This window comes from Lampris incognitus, chromosome 1 (assembly GCF_029633865.1).
Source record: "Lampris incognitus isolate fLamInc1 chromosome 1, fLamInc1.hap2, whole genome shotgun sequence".
Classification (NCBI taxonomy): Eukaryota; Metazoa; Chordata; class Actinopteri; order Lampriformes; family Lampridae; genus Lampris; species Lampris incognitus.
Genome location: NC_079211.1, coordinates 14,830,927 through 14,845,211, shown reverse-complemented (window position 1 = coordinate 14,845,211; position 14,285 = coordinate 14,830,927). Strand labels below are relative to the sequence as shown.

At 45.6% G+C, this 14,285-nt stretch overlaps 1 protein-coding gene across 6 annotated transcripts in view; it reads left to right on the top strand.

Moving 5' to 3' along the window:
* LOC130126794 (catenin delta-1-like) overlaps window positions 1-11,710 on the top strand; it is a 31,599-nt gene extending 19,889 nt beyond the window's left edge. For 5 of the 6 annotated variants that reach the window (XM_056296465.1, XM_056296444.1, XM_056296435.1 and 2 more), the window contains 7 exons: window positions 1,494-1,644; window positions 1,848-2,040; window positions 2,188-2,390; window positions 8,726-8,767; window positions 8,866-8,933; window positions 9,124-9,223; window positions 9,663-11,710. In XM_056296465.1, coding sequence (XP_056152440.1) covers window positions 1,494-1,644; window positions 1,848-2,040; window positions 2,188-2,390; window positions 8,726-8,767; window positions 8,866-8,933; window positions 9,124-9,183 — 717 coding nt within the window. In that variant the 3' untranslated portion in view covers window positions 9,184-9,223; window positions 9,663-11,710. The remainder of the gene's footprint in view (window positions 1-1,493; window positions 1,645-1,847; window positions 2,041-2,187; window positions 2,391-8,725; window positions 8,768-8,865; window positions 8,934-9,123; window positions 9,224-9,662) is intronic. The other variant, XM_056296458.1, reaches the window with a different exon arrangement.
* Window positions 11,711-14,285: the final 2,575 nt, after the last annotated feature.

Sequence of the window (14,285 nt, the reverse complement as noted above, 5' to 3'; positions counted from 1 at the left end):
CCAGCATATGGTCTGACAATGGGTCTGAGGATCTCATCCCGGTACCTAATGGCAGTCATGGTACCTCTGGCTAGCACGTAGAGGTCTGTGCGGCCGTCCAAGGATATGCCTCCCCAAACCATCACTGACCCACCGCCAAACCGGTCATGCTGGAGGATGTTGCAGGCAGCAGAACGTTCTCCACAGTGTCTCCAGACTCTCTCACGTCTGTCACATGTGTTCAGTGTGAACCTGCTCTCATCTGTGAAGAGCACAGGGCGCCAATGGCGAATCTGCCAACCAAGATGTTCTCTGGCAAAGGTCAATCGGGCTGCACGGTGTTGGGCTGTGAGCACAGGCCCCAATTGTGGACGTCGGGCCCTTATACCATCCTCATGCATTCTGTTTCTCACTGTTTGAGCAGAAACCTGCACATTAGTGGCCTGTTGAAGGTCGTTTTGTAGGGCTCCGGCAGTGCTCCTCCTGTTCCTCCTTGCACAAAGGACCAGATAGCGGTCCTGCTGCGGGGTTGTTGTCCTCCTGCGGCCCCCTCCACGTCTCCTGGTGTACTGGCCTGTCTCCTGGTACCTCCTCCATGCTCTGGACACTGTGCTGGGAGACACATCAAATCTTCTTGCCACAGCACGCATTGATGTGCCATCCTGGATGAGCTGCACTACCTGAGCAACTTCTGTAGGTTGCAGATACCGCCTCATGCCACCTCTAGTGGTGAGGGCACTAGCAAAATGAAAAACTAACCAAAGATCGGCCAGAAAAAGATGAGGACAGGCAAATGGTCTGTGGCCACCACCTGCAAATCCATTCCTGTTATAGGGGTTTTCTTGCAAATTGTCTAATTTCCACCTGGTGGAAATTAGACAATTTACCAACAGGTGAAATTGATTCACAAATCAGTGTTGCTTCCTAACTGGACAGGTCGATATCTCAAAAGTGTGATTGACTTGGAGCTACATTGCATTGCTTATGTGTTCCCTTTATTTTTTTGAGCAGTGTATATGGGCATGATGGGTTGTGGAGTTGTGGTTTGGTATAGTGTATGGGCAATATAGTATATAAGCAATATTGTATAATATATGGGCATAGGTTGTTGATTACTCAACCATAACAAACTGCATAGTAACGACATACCTGTTGTTCCATTTAGTCTTTTTTTTTTTTGTGTGATATCTGCAAGTGCTAGCAGCTGCTGTGTACCGGAGTCAAATTCCTCATGTGGATAGGCACACTTGGCCAATAAAGTTGATTTTAATTTTATCATTGCTTTATAAAACTCTTAATTCAAATTTGAATAATCTGACTTGATTCTATTTACTATACAGAGTTTGAAATAAATTCTGTGAGGTGAACCAAAATGTGTAGAACAGTGAAATGTGAAGACATGAAACTGTTAACTAGCTTAAAGTTACTAGAATGAATCTACTGTTGTTGTGAACAGAACAACTGTACTCTATACGATTATGTTCATTATTCCTCTCTACCTCTCTTGTCTCCAGTATGGTCGCTACATCCGGGCCACAGTGCGTCTTGAGAAGGGTCTGCCCATGATGGCGGAGCTGTTGGCCCACGGCAATGACCGTGTAGTCCGGGCCATGTCCGGAGCCCTGAGGAATCTTGCCATAGACAACCGCAACAAAGAACTGCTTGGTAAGAGTCACTTTTTGTGTATCATCAAAGTTTACTTCATCAATGTGGCCTCTGCTATGATTGAAAGATTTTCAGGATATAGATCTATTCGTTTTTGGGTTTGGTCTTCTGAAAATCACATCTGGGGGAAAAATTTCAGACAATTGACTTCATTTATAAGTCTAACACAAACTCACTCTTTCTCTCTGTCACCCTTTATGTAGGGAAGCATGCAGTGCCCCACCTAGTGGCCAATCTTCCTGGAGGCCAGGGCCAGTCTGGGCGAGCACTGTCAGAGGAGACGTTGGTGTCTGTCCTGAGCACACTTGCTGAGGTGCTTGGGAGCAACTTGGAGGCAGCAAAGACCCTCCGAGCCTCGCAGGGCATTGAGAGACTGGTGCTCATAAACAAGGACAGGTAAGGAGACGGTTCTTTTTGAAGTCATTTTCGTTAGTATAATATTGAAATCAAAAGTGGTTCCTGTTTGGTCTGTTAAGAGCTGTTGTTCGGGTTTTAGCCCATACTCAATTCAGCTTTAAGCACATCTCCATCTTCACTCTCCAGCAAAAGTTCAGAACGTGAGGTGCGTGGAGCAGGCCAGGTGTTGCAGCTTGTCTGGGCCCACAAGGAGCTGCGCCGGCCTTTGGAAAAGGACGGCTGGAAAAAGACAGACTTCATGGTCAACCTAAGCCCCAGCACCACAAACGGACCAACCAGCCGAGCTAACGGCAGTTATGAAGATAGCACCCTGCCGCTGCTGGACAGAGGTCAGAGTAAGAAATTGTTAAACGTCAAATAGAACCTAATTCATGTGGGGTTTTGAAAAGCGTCTGCAAATGCTTCAGATTTTAATAACATTATTGGAAAAAATGTTCAGGCATTTAACCAGAGTTCCCAGACATTCTGGAAATTTATAGGCTTGTTTTCCAAACATGGAAAACACCTGAAAAAAAGACAATTGATCAAATATCCTGGAAATATTGAGGTTATGGAAAATTAAGTTAGGTTACATAATCACATTTTTATCCATTTAAGCAACTTAGATTACCCATAAGTGCTTGAAGTTTGAGGGGTATGTTGAGTGAAAGTTACACAAATCCTTTATTAGAGACTGTTAAGGTTTCCACTCAGTTTATCCTGAATAATATGACCTTGCAGGGCTCCAGACTGCGTTGGCACCGATTCTCTTTTGTGGCAGAACATAAAAGAAAGAATGTGTATTGTCCTAGAAATGTTTTAATATTCCTTTACCATCAGACATGTGTCTATTTATGAGGGAATTAGGAGAGAGAGACTTTATATGAAATAAAGACTTGTGCAACTTTAATGTCTCAGGTTTGAAGTTGGTTGTGGCTGAAGCAAACTTTATGTTGCCAGCACTGGAAATGCCACACTGCACAGTGCATTTTGTTCTTTGCCTTGTTGAACCTCAACCAAGGAAATTCAACCAGTCATTCCTGTCAGAAAACATATTTCTTTTTGGTTTGACTGGCCAGCAAGGCCAGCCCTACAAACGTGAATATTACTGACTAACTGATCAGTTTGACACGATTGGGCTGCTGGATCAGGTTTCAGCTAGTGGCAGCCAATGACGTCACTGGAGTTGCACAATTGGTTGGCTGACCAACGACGTCCCTGGTAAACACAAATGAGAATTTCGCTATTGGCTGTGAATTAATGCAGTGGCTCGCACGCTAACAAATGTAATATATTGTTGCTCGTGAATTCTACTGAAAAGCCTCATTGCAAAAAAAGTCACACGCAGTTGGTGAAAATTGTTAGCATCTTCAGAGAGTTGATGGTAAGTGAAGTGCATTTATAAGGGGTGTCACGTCCACTTTTCAGTGATCATGGCAGCAGTGATTGTAGCCAGGTAATTATCCCATATAAAAATATAAATTGGTGCTATTTAACTGTATGAATAAATCTATAAATATACTGATCCAAGATGGCAGCGCGCACAGACACAGTGGCTCGGCGCTCTCAGCACAACAGTATTTTTGTGTTTTTGTGTGTGTTGTGGTTGCTTGTTCGAGCGCTTGAGGCTCGTATACAGTATGAATGAGCCAAACTCCTTAACATTGGAGGATGGTATTGGGATTACACAACTGAAAGCCTGGAGTCTATCCTAGTGGAGAGCCTGCGTCCAGGAGAGCTCGGAGAAGGAGTTATGGCTATCCCACCAAAGAGGCGTTGGAGGCGGCGCAGGGAAAGGAAGCAGAAGCGGAGTAAGAGGAGCGGCCTACAAGCTAGGCTAAGGGCTAACCCGCACAGACCAGTCCTGCCGAGTCTCTTTCTTGCCGACTCCCACACACTCGTCAATAAGATGGACGAAATAAGACTGAGGATTGCGTCACATAACATGGACAGGTAGCTGTGTGATGATCCTCACAGAGACCTGGCTGGACAGCACCATTCCCGACGTGGATATTGAACTAGCAGGGCACTCTGTTTACCGAGCGGACAGGACAGCAGCAGCTCCGGTAAGAACAAAGGTGGAGGAGTGTGTATTTACATGACTGGTGTACAGCTACAAACATTATTGGGACACACTGCTCCCCAGACTTAGAATACCTGGCTGTGAAATGCAGGGTATTTTATATGCCGAGGGAGTTATCTGCCATCTTAATCACAGCTGTTTACATACCACCACATGCTAACGCTAAGATAGCATAGGAGGAACTGCACAGCACTGTCAACAACCAGCTGAATGCACATCCAGAGGGAACTGTGATTGTGGAAGGAGACTTTAACCGCTCACAACTAAAGATAGTGCTGCCCAAACTCCACAAGAATATCAACTTCCCAACCAGAGACAAAAATATTCTGGACCAAGTATACACCGACATCCCGGGAGCATACAAAGCCGCACCATCACCACACCTTGGCTTATCAGACCACATCTCACTGGTAATGACTCCAACCTATAAACCTCTAATCTTCAGAACAAGACCAACTGTTAAAACTGTCCAAGTTTGGAGTGAGGAAGCCAACTCACGACTGCAGGACTGCTTTGGAAGCACAGACTGGGAAGTGTTTGCACAGACTTGGAGGAATTCACTTCGGCCGTCCTGGCCTACGTTCAGTTCTGTACTGAGACAGTACTAACCACCAAAACCATCAAGGTATTTCCGAACCAAAAGCCATGGCTGGACAGGAATGCGTAGTCTCTGCTCAGGGCTCGAGATGCTGCCTTCAGGACAGATGACATGCTGGCCTACAAAATTGCCCGGTGGGACTTGGGAAAAAGGGCATTATAGAGGCTAAATGCAGGTACAAGCAGCGTATTGAGGGGCACTTTACACACAACAACCACCCCCAGAGCATACGGAGATGTATTCAAAACATATGACAGATTACAAATGCAGCACCCCCACACATCACCTGTGACAGCGCACTCCCCGACATGCTTAACCAGTTCTTTGCACGCTTTGAAACGCAGAACAGCAGAGTGAGGGCCCAAATGACCCTGCCCAAGGAGGAGCATGCACTCGTCTTACAGCACCATCAGGTGAAATTTAGTCTGAGGAGAATCGATTATCTCCAAAGTGGCAGGACCAGACAGAGTGTCGGGCCACACATTGAAGACATGCGCTGACCAACTAACAGGGGTGTTCACCAACACCTTCAGCCTTTCCTTAGAACAGGCTGTAGTCTCCACCTGCCTTAAATCCACCACCATTGTACCTGTACCCAAGAAGACAGCAATCAACTACCTCAATGACTATCGCCCAGTTGCCGTGACCCCAATTATTATGAAGTGCTTTGAGAGGATTATACTCTGTCACATCAAGGACATCATCCCCACAGATTTGGACAGCCACCAATTTGCCTGTCGGGGGAACAGATCTACAGAGGGCACAGTCTCAATTACACTTCATACAGCCCTGTCCCACCTGGAGCATCCAAACATATCTGTCAGGATGCTTTCTATTGACTTCAGCTCTGCTTTCAATACGATAATCCACCATAAGCTGGTATACAAACTCAGCAACCTAGGATTAACCACCTCACTCTGTTCATGGATTATGGACTTTCTCACTCACAGACCACAAAATGTCAGGATAGGTAACCGTACATCTTCAGCCCTCATCCTGAACACAGGTGTGCCGCAGGGCTGTGTCCAGCCCTTTTCACCCTTTTCACCTACGATTGTACCTCCATTCACTCCTCCAACACTATAGTGAAGTTTGCTGATGACACCACTATAGTGGGACTCATAACCAACAATGAGGAGACGCACTACAGAGAGGAAGTCCAACCTCTGGCTTGGTGATGTTCAGACAATAACTTGGTCCTGAACACCAGTAAAACAAAGGAGATCATTGTGGACTTTAGGAGATCCAGGAGGACCACCCCATCCCTACTGCACATAAACGGTGAAGAGGTACATATTGTGGATAACATCAAATTCCTGAGAATCCACATAACCAAAGAACTCACATGGTCACTCAACACCTCCCACCTGGTGAAGAAAGCATAACAGAGGCTTTTCTTCCTCAGGAAACTTAAGCAAGGCGGTCTCTCCTCTCAGCTGCTGGTCAACGTTTACAGAAGCACAATAGAAAGCATCCTCTGTCAGTGTGCCACAGTGTGGTATACCAGCTGCACAGCAGAGAATAGGAAGGACTTGGCCCGGGTGGTAAAGACAACAGAGAGGATTGTGCTGTGTAAGCTGAACGCCTACAGAGGAAAGCCAGTAACATCAGCAAAGACAACACACCCAGGTTACTGTTTGTTTGTGCCATCAGGGAAAAGATACCACACCATCAAAACCCTGACTAAAAGGCTAAAGAACAGCTTCTTCCCCAGAGCTGTAGCCTCCATCACCCCCCCCCCCCCACACACACACACACACACACCTGCCTATAGCTGCTGAGGACTACTAACTGGTACTGAAGCCGCTGCAATATGGACAACTATGGGCAATAATCCCATGCACTATTTTGAGCTTTAAAAGCCGCTGCTAGCTTTTATTGTCTCATCATTTTTGCTACCTCACTTATTGATACTAAATGTTGTTTGTTCTTGTTTTTTTTTTTTTTTTTAATCATTTACCTTGTCTAGTGTTGCTGGTCTGAGAGTCACCAAACGAAATTTCATTGTGTGCACACAATGACAATAAAGTATCTTATTTACCTTAGGGTTTGAAAACTGCTGTCCAATACAGTCTCTGTTCATGGAACCGATTTTAAAACAGCTACTTTTTAAACATAGTCGTGCAAAACCAGACGCCCTGTAAAGGTAGTCGTGGTCCAGCCATATACTCTGTTTTAACCTGGTCTTGTTTCTAGTAGCCTTTTCTGGCTCATCGGTCTCCTCCCGTCTCTCCCCTTGTGCTTCATCTGCTGTAACATTACTGGGTACAGCACTTGAAAAGACGAAAGAAAGCCACTTTATTTTTTGTTATTGCACAGTTGTTTAGTAACAGTGAAATTTGTCTGCATTTAACCCATCCTGTTGTATAGGAGCAGTGGGCAGCTGTGGTGAAGCGCCCGGAGACCAACGCCAGTTCTTTTTCCTATTGCCATGGTCAGGGGTACAGACAGGAGTATTAACTCTAACTTGCATGTCTTTTTGATGGTGGGAGGAAACCAGAGCACCCGAAGGAAACCCACGCAGACACGGGGAGAACATGCAAACTCCACACAGAAAGGACCTGAGACGGCCTGGGGTTCGACCTCAGGACCTTCTTGTTGCAAGGCAACAGTGCTAACCACTTGGCCACCGTGCTGCCAATTTTATTTTTTTTTCTTAGAAGAAACACTTTTCTACTAAGCACTTGCTGTGCTTGGTAGACATCACCACTCTCTGCGATCGTCCACGTTAGTTTCAATGTTTGCTATCAGTGACAAACATTAATTTTAAAGTTGTGCATGAGTAAACGTTGCTATAACTCGGATGGGGAGGGGTATAGCCTGCAGGAGTTGTCCATAGTTTCCTTGGTGCCATTTCTACCATTGGGCAACACAGTGGCCCAGTGGTTAGCACAGTTGCCTCACAGCAAGAAGGTCCTGGGTTCGAACCCTGGGGGTCATCCCAGGTTGTCCTCTGTGTGGAGTTTGCATGTTCTCCCCGTGTCTGTGGTGGGTTTTCTGCGGGTGCTCTGGTTTCCCCCCACCATCAAAGGCAGACATGCAGGGTTAATACTCCCGTCTGTGCCCCTGACAAGAGGCGTGGCAAGACGACCTGGAGTTGGTCCCTGGGCGCTGCACGGCAGCTGCCCACTGCTCCTAGCTACACAGCTGGCATGGGTTAAATGCAGAGAATGAATCGCCCCACGGAGATTGATAAAAGTAGTTAAAATAAAAAATTCTACAGTGACTGGATTTATTGTAGACATTTATAAAGCACAACCAGACCAGAACAGTTTCAATCAGATAGCAAAAAAAAATTTTTTTTTCTCTAACATCCATTGTGCAGTCGCACTGGTGCTACATTTGAAAAAAAAAATCACTCGCACTTTGGGGGGAAAAATGGTTTCAAAATGCAACCAATCAGTCGCAGTCTGGAGCCCTACCCTGTGTACAGCTGTCATGCATATCCTAGTAAAAGTCCTGAAAAGTGTCCTGGAAAATTATTTTCTAAAGAGTGGAAACCCTGTTAACAGGAGACACAATTGTTTGAAGTATGCAGAGTAATGGTTTTGAATGTATTTTAACTTAAAATGAATGCAGGTTAGTCAGTGTTTGATTAGGACCATTTAAGCCAAGCTTATTTGTATAGCCCAACTGGGAACTGGGGGGAATAGCGTGATCCTCCCATGCGCTACGTCCCCCTGGCAAAACTCCTCACTGTCAGGTGAAAAGAAGCGGCTGGGGACTCCACATGTATTGGAGGAGGCATGTGGTAGTCTGCAGCCCCCCCCCCCCCCCGGATAAGCAGAGGGGGGTGGAGCAGCGACCGGGACGGCTCGGAAGAGTGGGGTAATTGGCCAAGTACAACTGGGGAGAAAAGGTGGGGGGGGGGGGGGACAAAACACTTAAATGTAGGCACTTCATCAGTACGCTGCAAAAAAGGATGTGGGCACTGGGATGGCACTGCATTGACAATGTGTGCGCAATGTTTGTTAACTGGTGGCTCTGAAATGTGTTTCCAACAGGGGAGAAGCGGGACATGATTCCACTAAATGACCTAGGCCCTGGTTAGTACAAGCATGAATTAACTTCTATGTATTTATAAAATGTATCTAGAATATATTGATTTTAGAAGACTCCTGACATTGTGTCCTCTGTCTCCCAGAAGCCTACACTACACTGGACCAGAGGGAGAGGAGACACACGTTGGATGACACCACAGATACTATGCCGGTATGTCTTTTTCAAACGCACACACAATGAAATGGATTTTTTTGACTAAACCACACTAACTCCTCTTTCTGTCCTGCACTGCTTTTTCAAGTTCCTCACTTTTACTTTTCCATTTAAAACCTCGCTGTTACTGACTTTTTTATAACAAGTCTCACCACGTCTCATTTCTCTCTCTCTGGTTGTCCCTCAGCGAGGGGTGTATGGGGGCAGGAAGGGCTCCCTGCCCCTTCTGGACTCCTACGATGGTTAGCCCCTCCCCTCTACTCTCCCCCTCTGCATGTAACAGCATGGTATGTCCAACTCACCTCCTGTCCTGCATGGACTTGTAGAGGGCTATCTCCCTGTGTCTGTTTTACTTTGAAAACCCTCAGTGGCCATTGGTCACTGTCTTACTCTTGTTTTGGCCACTAACTGAGGTATACCGCTACTGAAACCGAAGTATACCCTGCCCTTATGTGACATGTACATGCTGGTACAGTATGCTCCAAGGTCCTCGACGTGGATTGTGGTGTGTACGTATAGTACTGTAGTACTGGCTGGATTCTTAGTATTGGTAGTAAATTGATATAAAATGTGTGTGTGCAGTGTGCTATACTCAGACTAAATCTTTGTGTTATCTCCTTTGTGCGTGTTTTCCTATCGGTATCCCCCCCCCTTTTTTTTTTTTTTTTTTAAAGAGGCTGTTGTTGGGGTTTGTTGTAACAAATGCACTATGCTCTCCTCTCCCAGAAAAACTGATAGTGTGCATCACCCGGCGCGGGCCCTCCCTGCCCTACCACTGCTACTGAGGAGAGAGGATCGGAAACCTGGACGGAAACACACACACCTTTTCGATCTCTCTCGGTCTCTGTCAGAAGAAAGTCGGCATCCAAAGAAAACGATTGTGTTGTAGTCATAAAGTGATGTACAACACACATAGACATGTAAAAACACTTTTTACAAACTCATGGTAGCATCAGAAACTTTTTTTTTAAATTGTTTCTTCTCTGAAGGCAATCACCTTTGTTGACAATCATTCTTTCCTTTTTTCTCCCCCCCCCATCATGTTATCCTGTTTTTGTTGTCTTTCCTCATCGATCAGTGGTGTCACCATAAATCATGTCGCTGCCAACATAACATGAATTAGTACATAGACTTCTTTGTAGGGCTTAAAGTGTATATAAGAGAACATGGGATGACCTTTTTCTTCTTTTTTTTTAACTTTGTGTTCCTTAATTTAAATTGTCCCTGTACTGGGACCGGTATGTTGGGAGATGGAGTCAGATAGGGCTGCCCTCTGGTTTCAGGAGGTTTGTTTGTACAGGAGTTACGTTTGTCTCGTTGGAGATGGGCACAGATGTATGCGGGCAGGGGCAGGTGTATGTATATTTCTTGTACATTCAACCTGAGTGTGTATGTGTGCATGCGTGTGCGTTTTAAACAGAAGAGAAGAGAGATGGACTATGGACCTTGGAGTGACTGTGTGTGTGGGAGTGACTGTATATTAAGGACCGGACCTGTAAGACTCACACTTGTTTTGTTTTTTTTGTTTCTGTAATTCATTCATTGTGTGTGTGTTTTTTTTTTCTTCTCTCTCTCCTGTGACAGTTTTGTTTGTTAGTTACGATGCACACACTGCCTCTTTAATGTTTTTACAACCTTAATTCGCAATCGTCTTTATTTTTATTTCTTTCCCTCCCACCCTGAGTGAAAGAAACGACGGGGGGAAGTTTTTATTCTCCCCTGTCTGGATATGTGTTTAGGCGACCCAGCCCTCCGGTTGGCGGGTGAAGACATGGACTCTGTTGCAGAAATGTGGGTGCCAGAAACTGGAAATGTTGAGCAGCACCACGTTGGGAGAAATGCACCAGTAAACCACTTAGAAATAGAGGCTGGGTTTGGACGCGGCGTGTGGGGGAGGGTTTGGACTCGGTGCTTTAAGACGGTGACGGACTCTTGACAAGACGGTTCGGTGCGCCCCGTGCGTCCTCCACCGATTTCCCTAACCGATGCTGAACATCTCAACTGCGTTTGGTTTTAGAAAAACAAAAAATGCTTGCTTAGTGGCGGGGGTTTTTCTTGCCCCGTAGCTTGCCATATGTGCACATCTGAAAGTTTCAAAACCAGTCTCCAGTCATGTCGCTGGATTTCTGTTCCAAAGTAAACGTGACACCATTAGGTGTAGCGCTTGGCTTGGGGACTCTTCTTCTCTCGGCTTGTTCCCTGTTTCCCAGGGGTCGCCACAGCGGATTTGATGTGTCCATTGGTACCCTGTGAGGGCACAGAGACTAACGGGTTTTAGATAAGGTTGTCGCCAGTACTAGCGGAGGGATCCCCCCCCCCCCCAACTCAGAGGAGACTCGAGTTTGAACGAACAGACGGGGAGACGATAAAACGAGTGTCAAGGGGAGGGAAACAAGAAGCACAGGTTGGTTTATGTGGACCATTTTGTTTTCTTTTTCTGATTGTTACTTTTTCACTTTGTGTCTATTTTTTTTTAATTATTATTCTTATTCGGGTGTTTATGTATGGGAGTTGTGTCTTAGAGCATTATGCAATCTGTTCTTTTAATAAAAAAAATCCCAGTTTTACCACTCATTTGTTTTAAACGCAAGAGACCAATCATCCTTTTTTTAATTTTTATTTTCCGCACATACGTTATCTTTAATGTTGCCTAGCCGTGTAAAATTATGATTTAACGGTCATACCTGCCTTGGCTCTGATTTTTTTTTTTTTTCAGTACAAGTATGTAACTGGCAATACTGTTTTTATAAATAAAGAATGTTTCTTAGACAAGATTTGACCTTGTGGCTCTAATCGTGTGTGTGTGGTTTGGGTGGACACACGTGTGTTATGTGGGTACCATTAAAAGGCTCAAAAGCCTGAATCTGGGGAGACCTTCAAATTTATTGTGCAATAGAACAGACCCTTAACAAAAAGCCGGCTGCATCACAAGGAAGGGTTGTTCGGCCCCTTGGCATCTGTGGGTACGTCATTCATTTGTACTCTTATTATGGGTACTCCTGTTTTTCGTCATTGTTTTCGTCAATGTGAAGCGCTTTGGGTGTGTGGAAAATCGCTATATAAATGTAATAATAATTATTATTCTATTGCAAAAAACAGTCCTGCTGGAAAACTGTTCTACCTCAGCACTGCCACTAGGTGTCAGTACTACGTGTCGCTTTGGCACTAAAGGATTACTTTTAACAATGCCTTGCGTATAGGCGGTTTACAATTTTTTAAATTTATTTTTGTCGTGAAATTTCGACTATGGTCTATTTTTTGCCTTTAATTTATTGGCCATTGTTTTATTCATACAGTTGAAGCATCCATTCATCCATTATCCGAACCGCTTATCCTGCTCTCAGGGTCGCGGGGATTCTGGAGCCTATATTGGGCGGCAGGCGGGGAGACACCCCGGACAGACCATCTCTCTCACACACACACACACACATTCATACCTAGGGGCAATTAAGTACGGCCGAGTCACCTGACCTACATGTCTTTGGACTGTGGGAGGAAACCCTAATCAAACGTAGTTAAATGAACCTCGGTCTTAGTTTTTCATCGTAACAATGTATATTGATGTCATAATTTTATAACAGCAAAATATTAAACAGTTTCAATTCAATTCAAATCACTTTATTTGTCCCCAAGGGAACATGGAAACGCACGTAGAGTAGTACAATTAGCAGGTAGCACAATACAAGGAAGAAAAAAACAACAACATGCAATGTGACGTCTTCATGCACATTCAATAATCCAGATGAGAAAGTGTGTTTACCGAAGCTGTAAACCCGATCTTGGTCTCCGTGTTGAGAGGCATCATGGTGTAGGGAATTCGGGGGGGGGGGGGGCAACCACATGAACTGCCGCAGCCGGGACGCGACCCCGTGTGTCCCGCACCGCGGGAGACACCGCTAACCGCTTGACTAAAGGGTCCGACCGGTTAGCCAACGGCCAACGTGTCTGCTTATCCATGCACGTTACACTTGCCCCCCCCCGCCCCCGGAAACGCTTCCGATGGCCTCGCGGTCCTTCAAAAACGTACATGAATAAGTAGACACGTTAGCCCTTAGCTAACGGGTCGGACCCTTTAGTCGAGCGGTTAGCGATGTCTTCCGCGGTGCGGGAGGTACGGGTTCGCGTCCCGGCTGCGGTAGTTCCTGTGGTTGCCTCCTGAATTCGCTACATTGGTGTCAGGAGGCGGGATGGTGAGCGTTTCCCGGAGGAAGGGGGTAGTGTAACGTACACGAATAAATAGACACGTTAACCCTTAGCTAACGGGTTGGAGCTTTCAGTCGAAAGGTTAGCGACGTCAGTTACGGGTTCTCGTCCCGGCTGCGGCAGTTCCTGACGCTTTCTTAAATGCTGGCACAGGTTTGTAGCGTTGCCCCGTGTTGTAGCTACGGTAGCAAGGCTCGTTCTGCGCAACACCAGCATCTTCTTTCCTAAATCCAAAATAGGTCAAGACAGCCGACGTACCGCTCCTCTTGGACACCGAAGTCACCTCCTCAGAGTTCGGTTCTGCCGAGGCCATTTTCACATGACGGTAACGTTACTGCTAGAATCAAAGTGTAGCGTGGCACGTTGTTTTCCTTCAGTTACTGCTCTCACTCGCATGTCACGTGAGCCTAGGTGTGCACGTGAACCCCACGCTGCAACGTGTTTCCAACCCTCTGATTGGTTAATTACGTAACATAAAAATAACACTTTTTTTTTTAATCACAGCGTTTGCGATTTTATAATTGCGTTCGATTACTTTGCGATTTCGGTTTGACTTCGATTAATCGTTCAGCCCTCGTGCCATCCTTCTCTGAAATGTGTGAATTTTCATTTTAACATCAGACTTTTAAATGGTGGCCCACTGTATTTTCCCCCCTTGTGGACAAAAACGGGGGAAGTCCATTCCACTGCAGCTGAGAGGGATTAGGTAGGCATTGTGTTGATAAATCACTGTCAGGTGGTCGCAGTCTTCCCCTGCCAATCATACACTCACGTTTCTGCCAACCATGTGATGGGAGGGCTTTGGGGTTTTTATCTGTGCAGATGAAACCTTGCAAACTAATTCACAACACTAAATGCACTCAACAAATACATGCTGAACTTAACTCTTGAATCTAGACATCCCAGGATGTCTGGCAGTTTCCTGCTCTGAATCAATCAGCTAATCAGATGGGTTTGTCTAGCACACCAAATACAAAAAAAGGTGTTTATTCAAGATGATGCACAATTTCTTCTTGGCCCATCCCCAAACCAAAGGCCAATTAAACCCTGGTATAATATCTCTTGATTCATAGGCATGTTCTCTCCTCCCTATCCTTGGAGATGGGGCTCATGGACCTATTCCTCAAGGAGGAGCTCTCTATATCG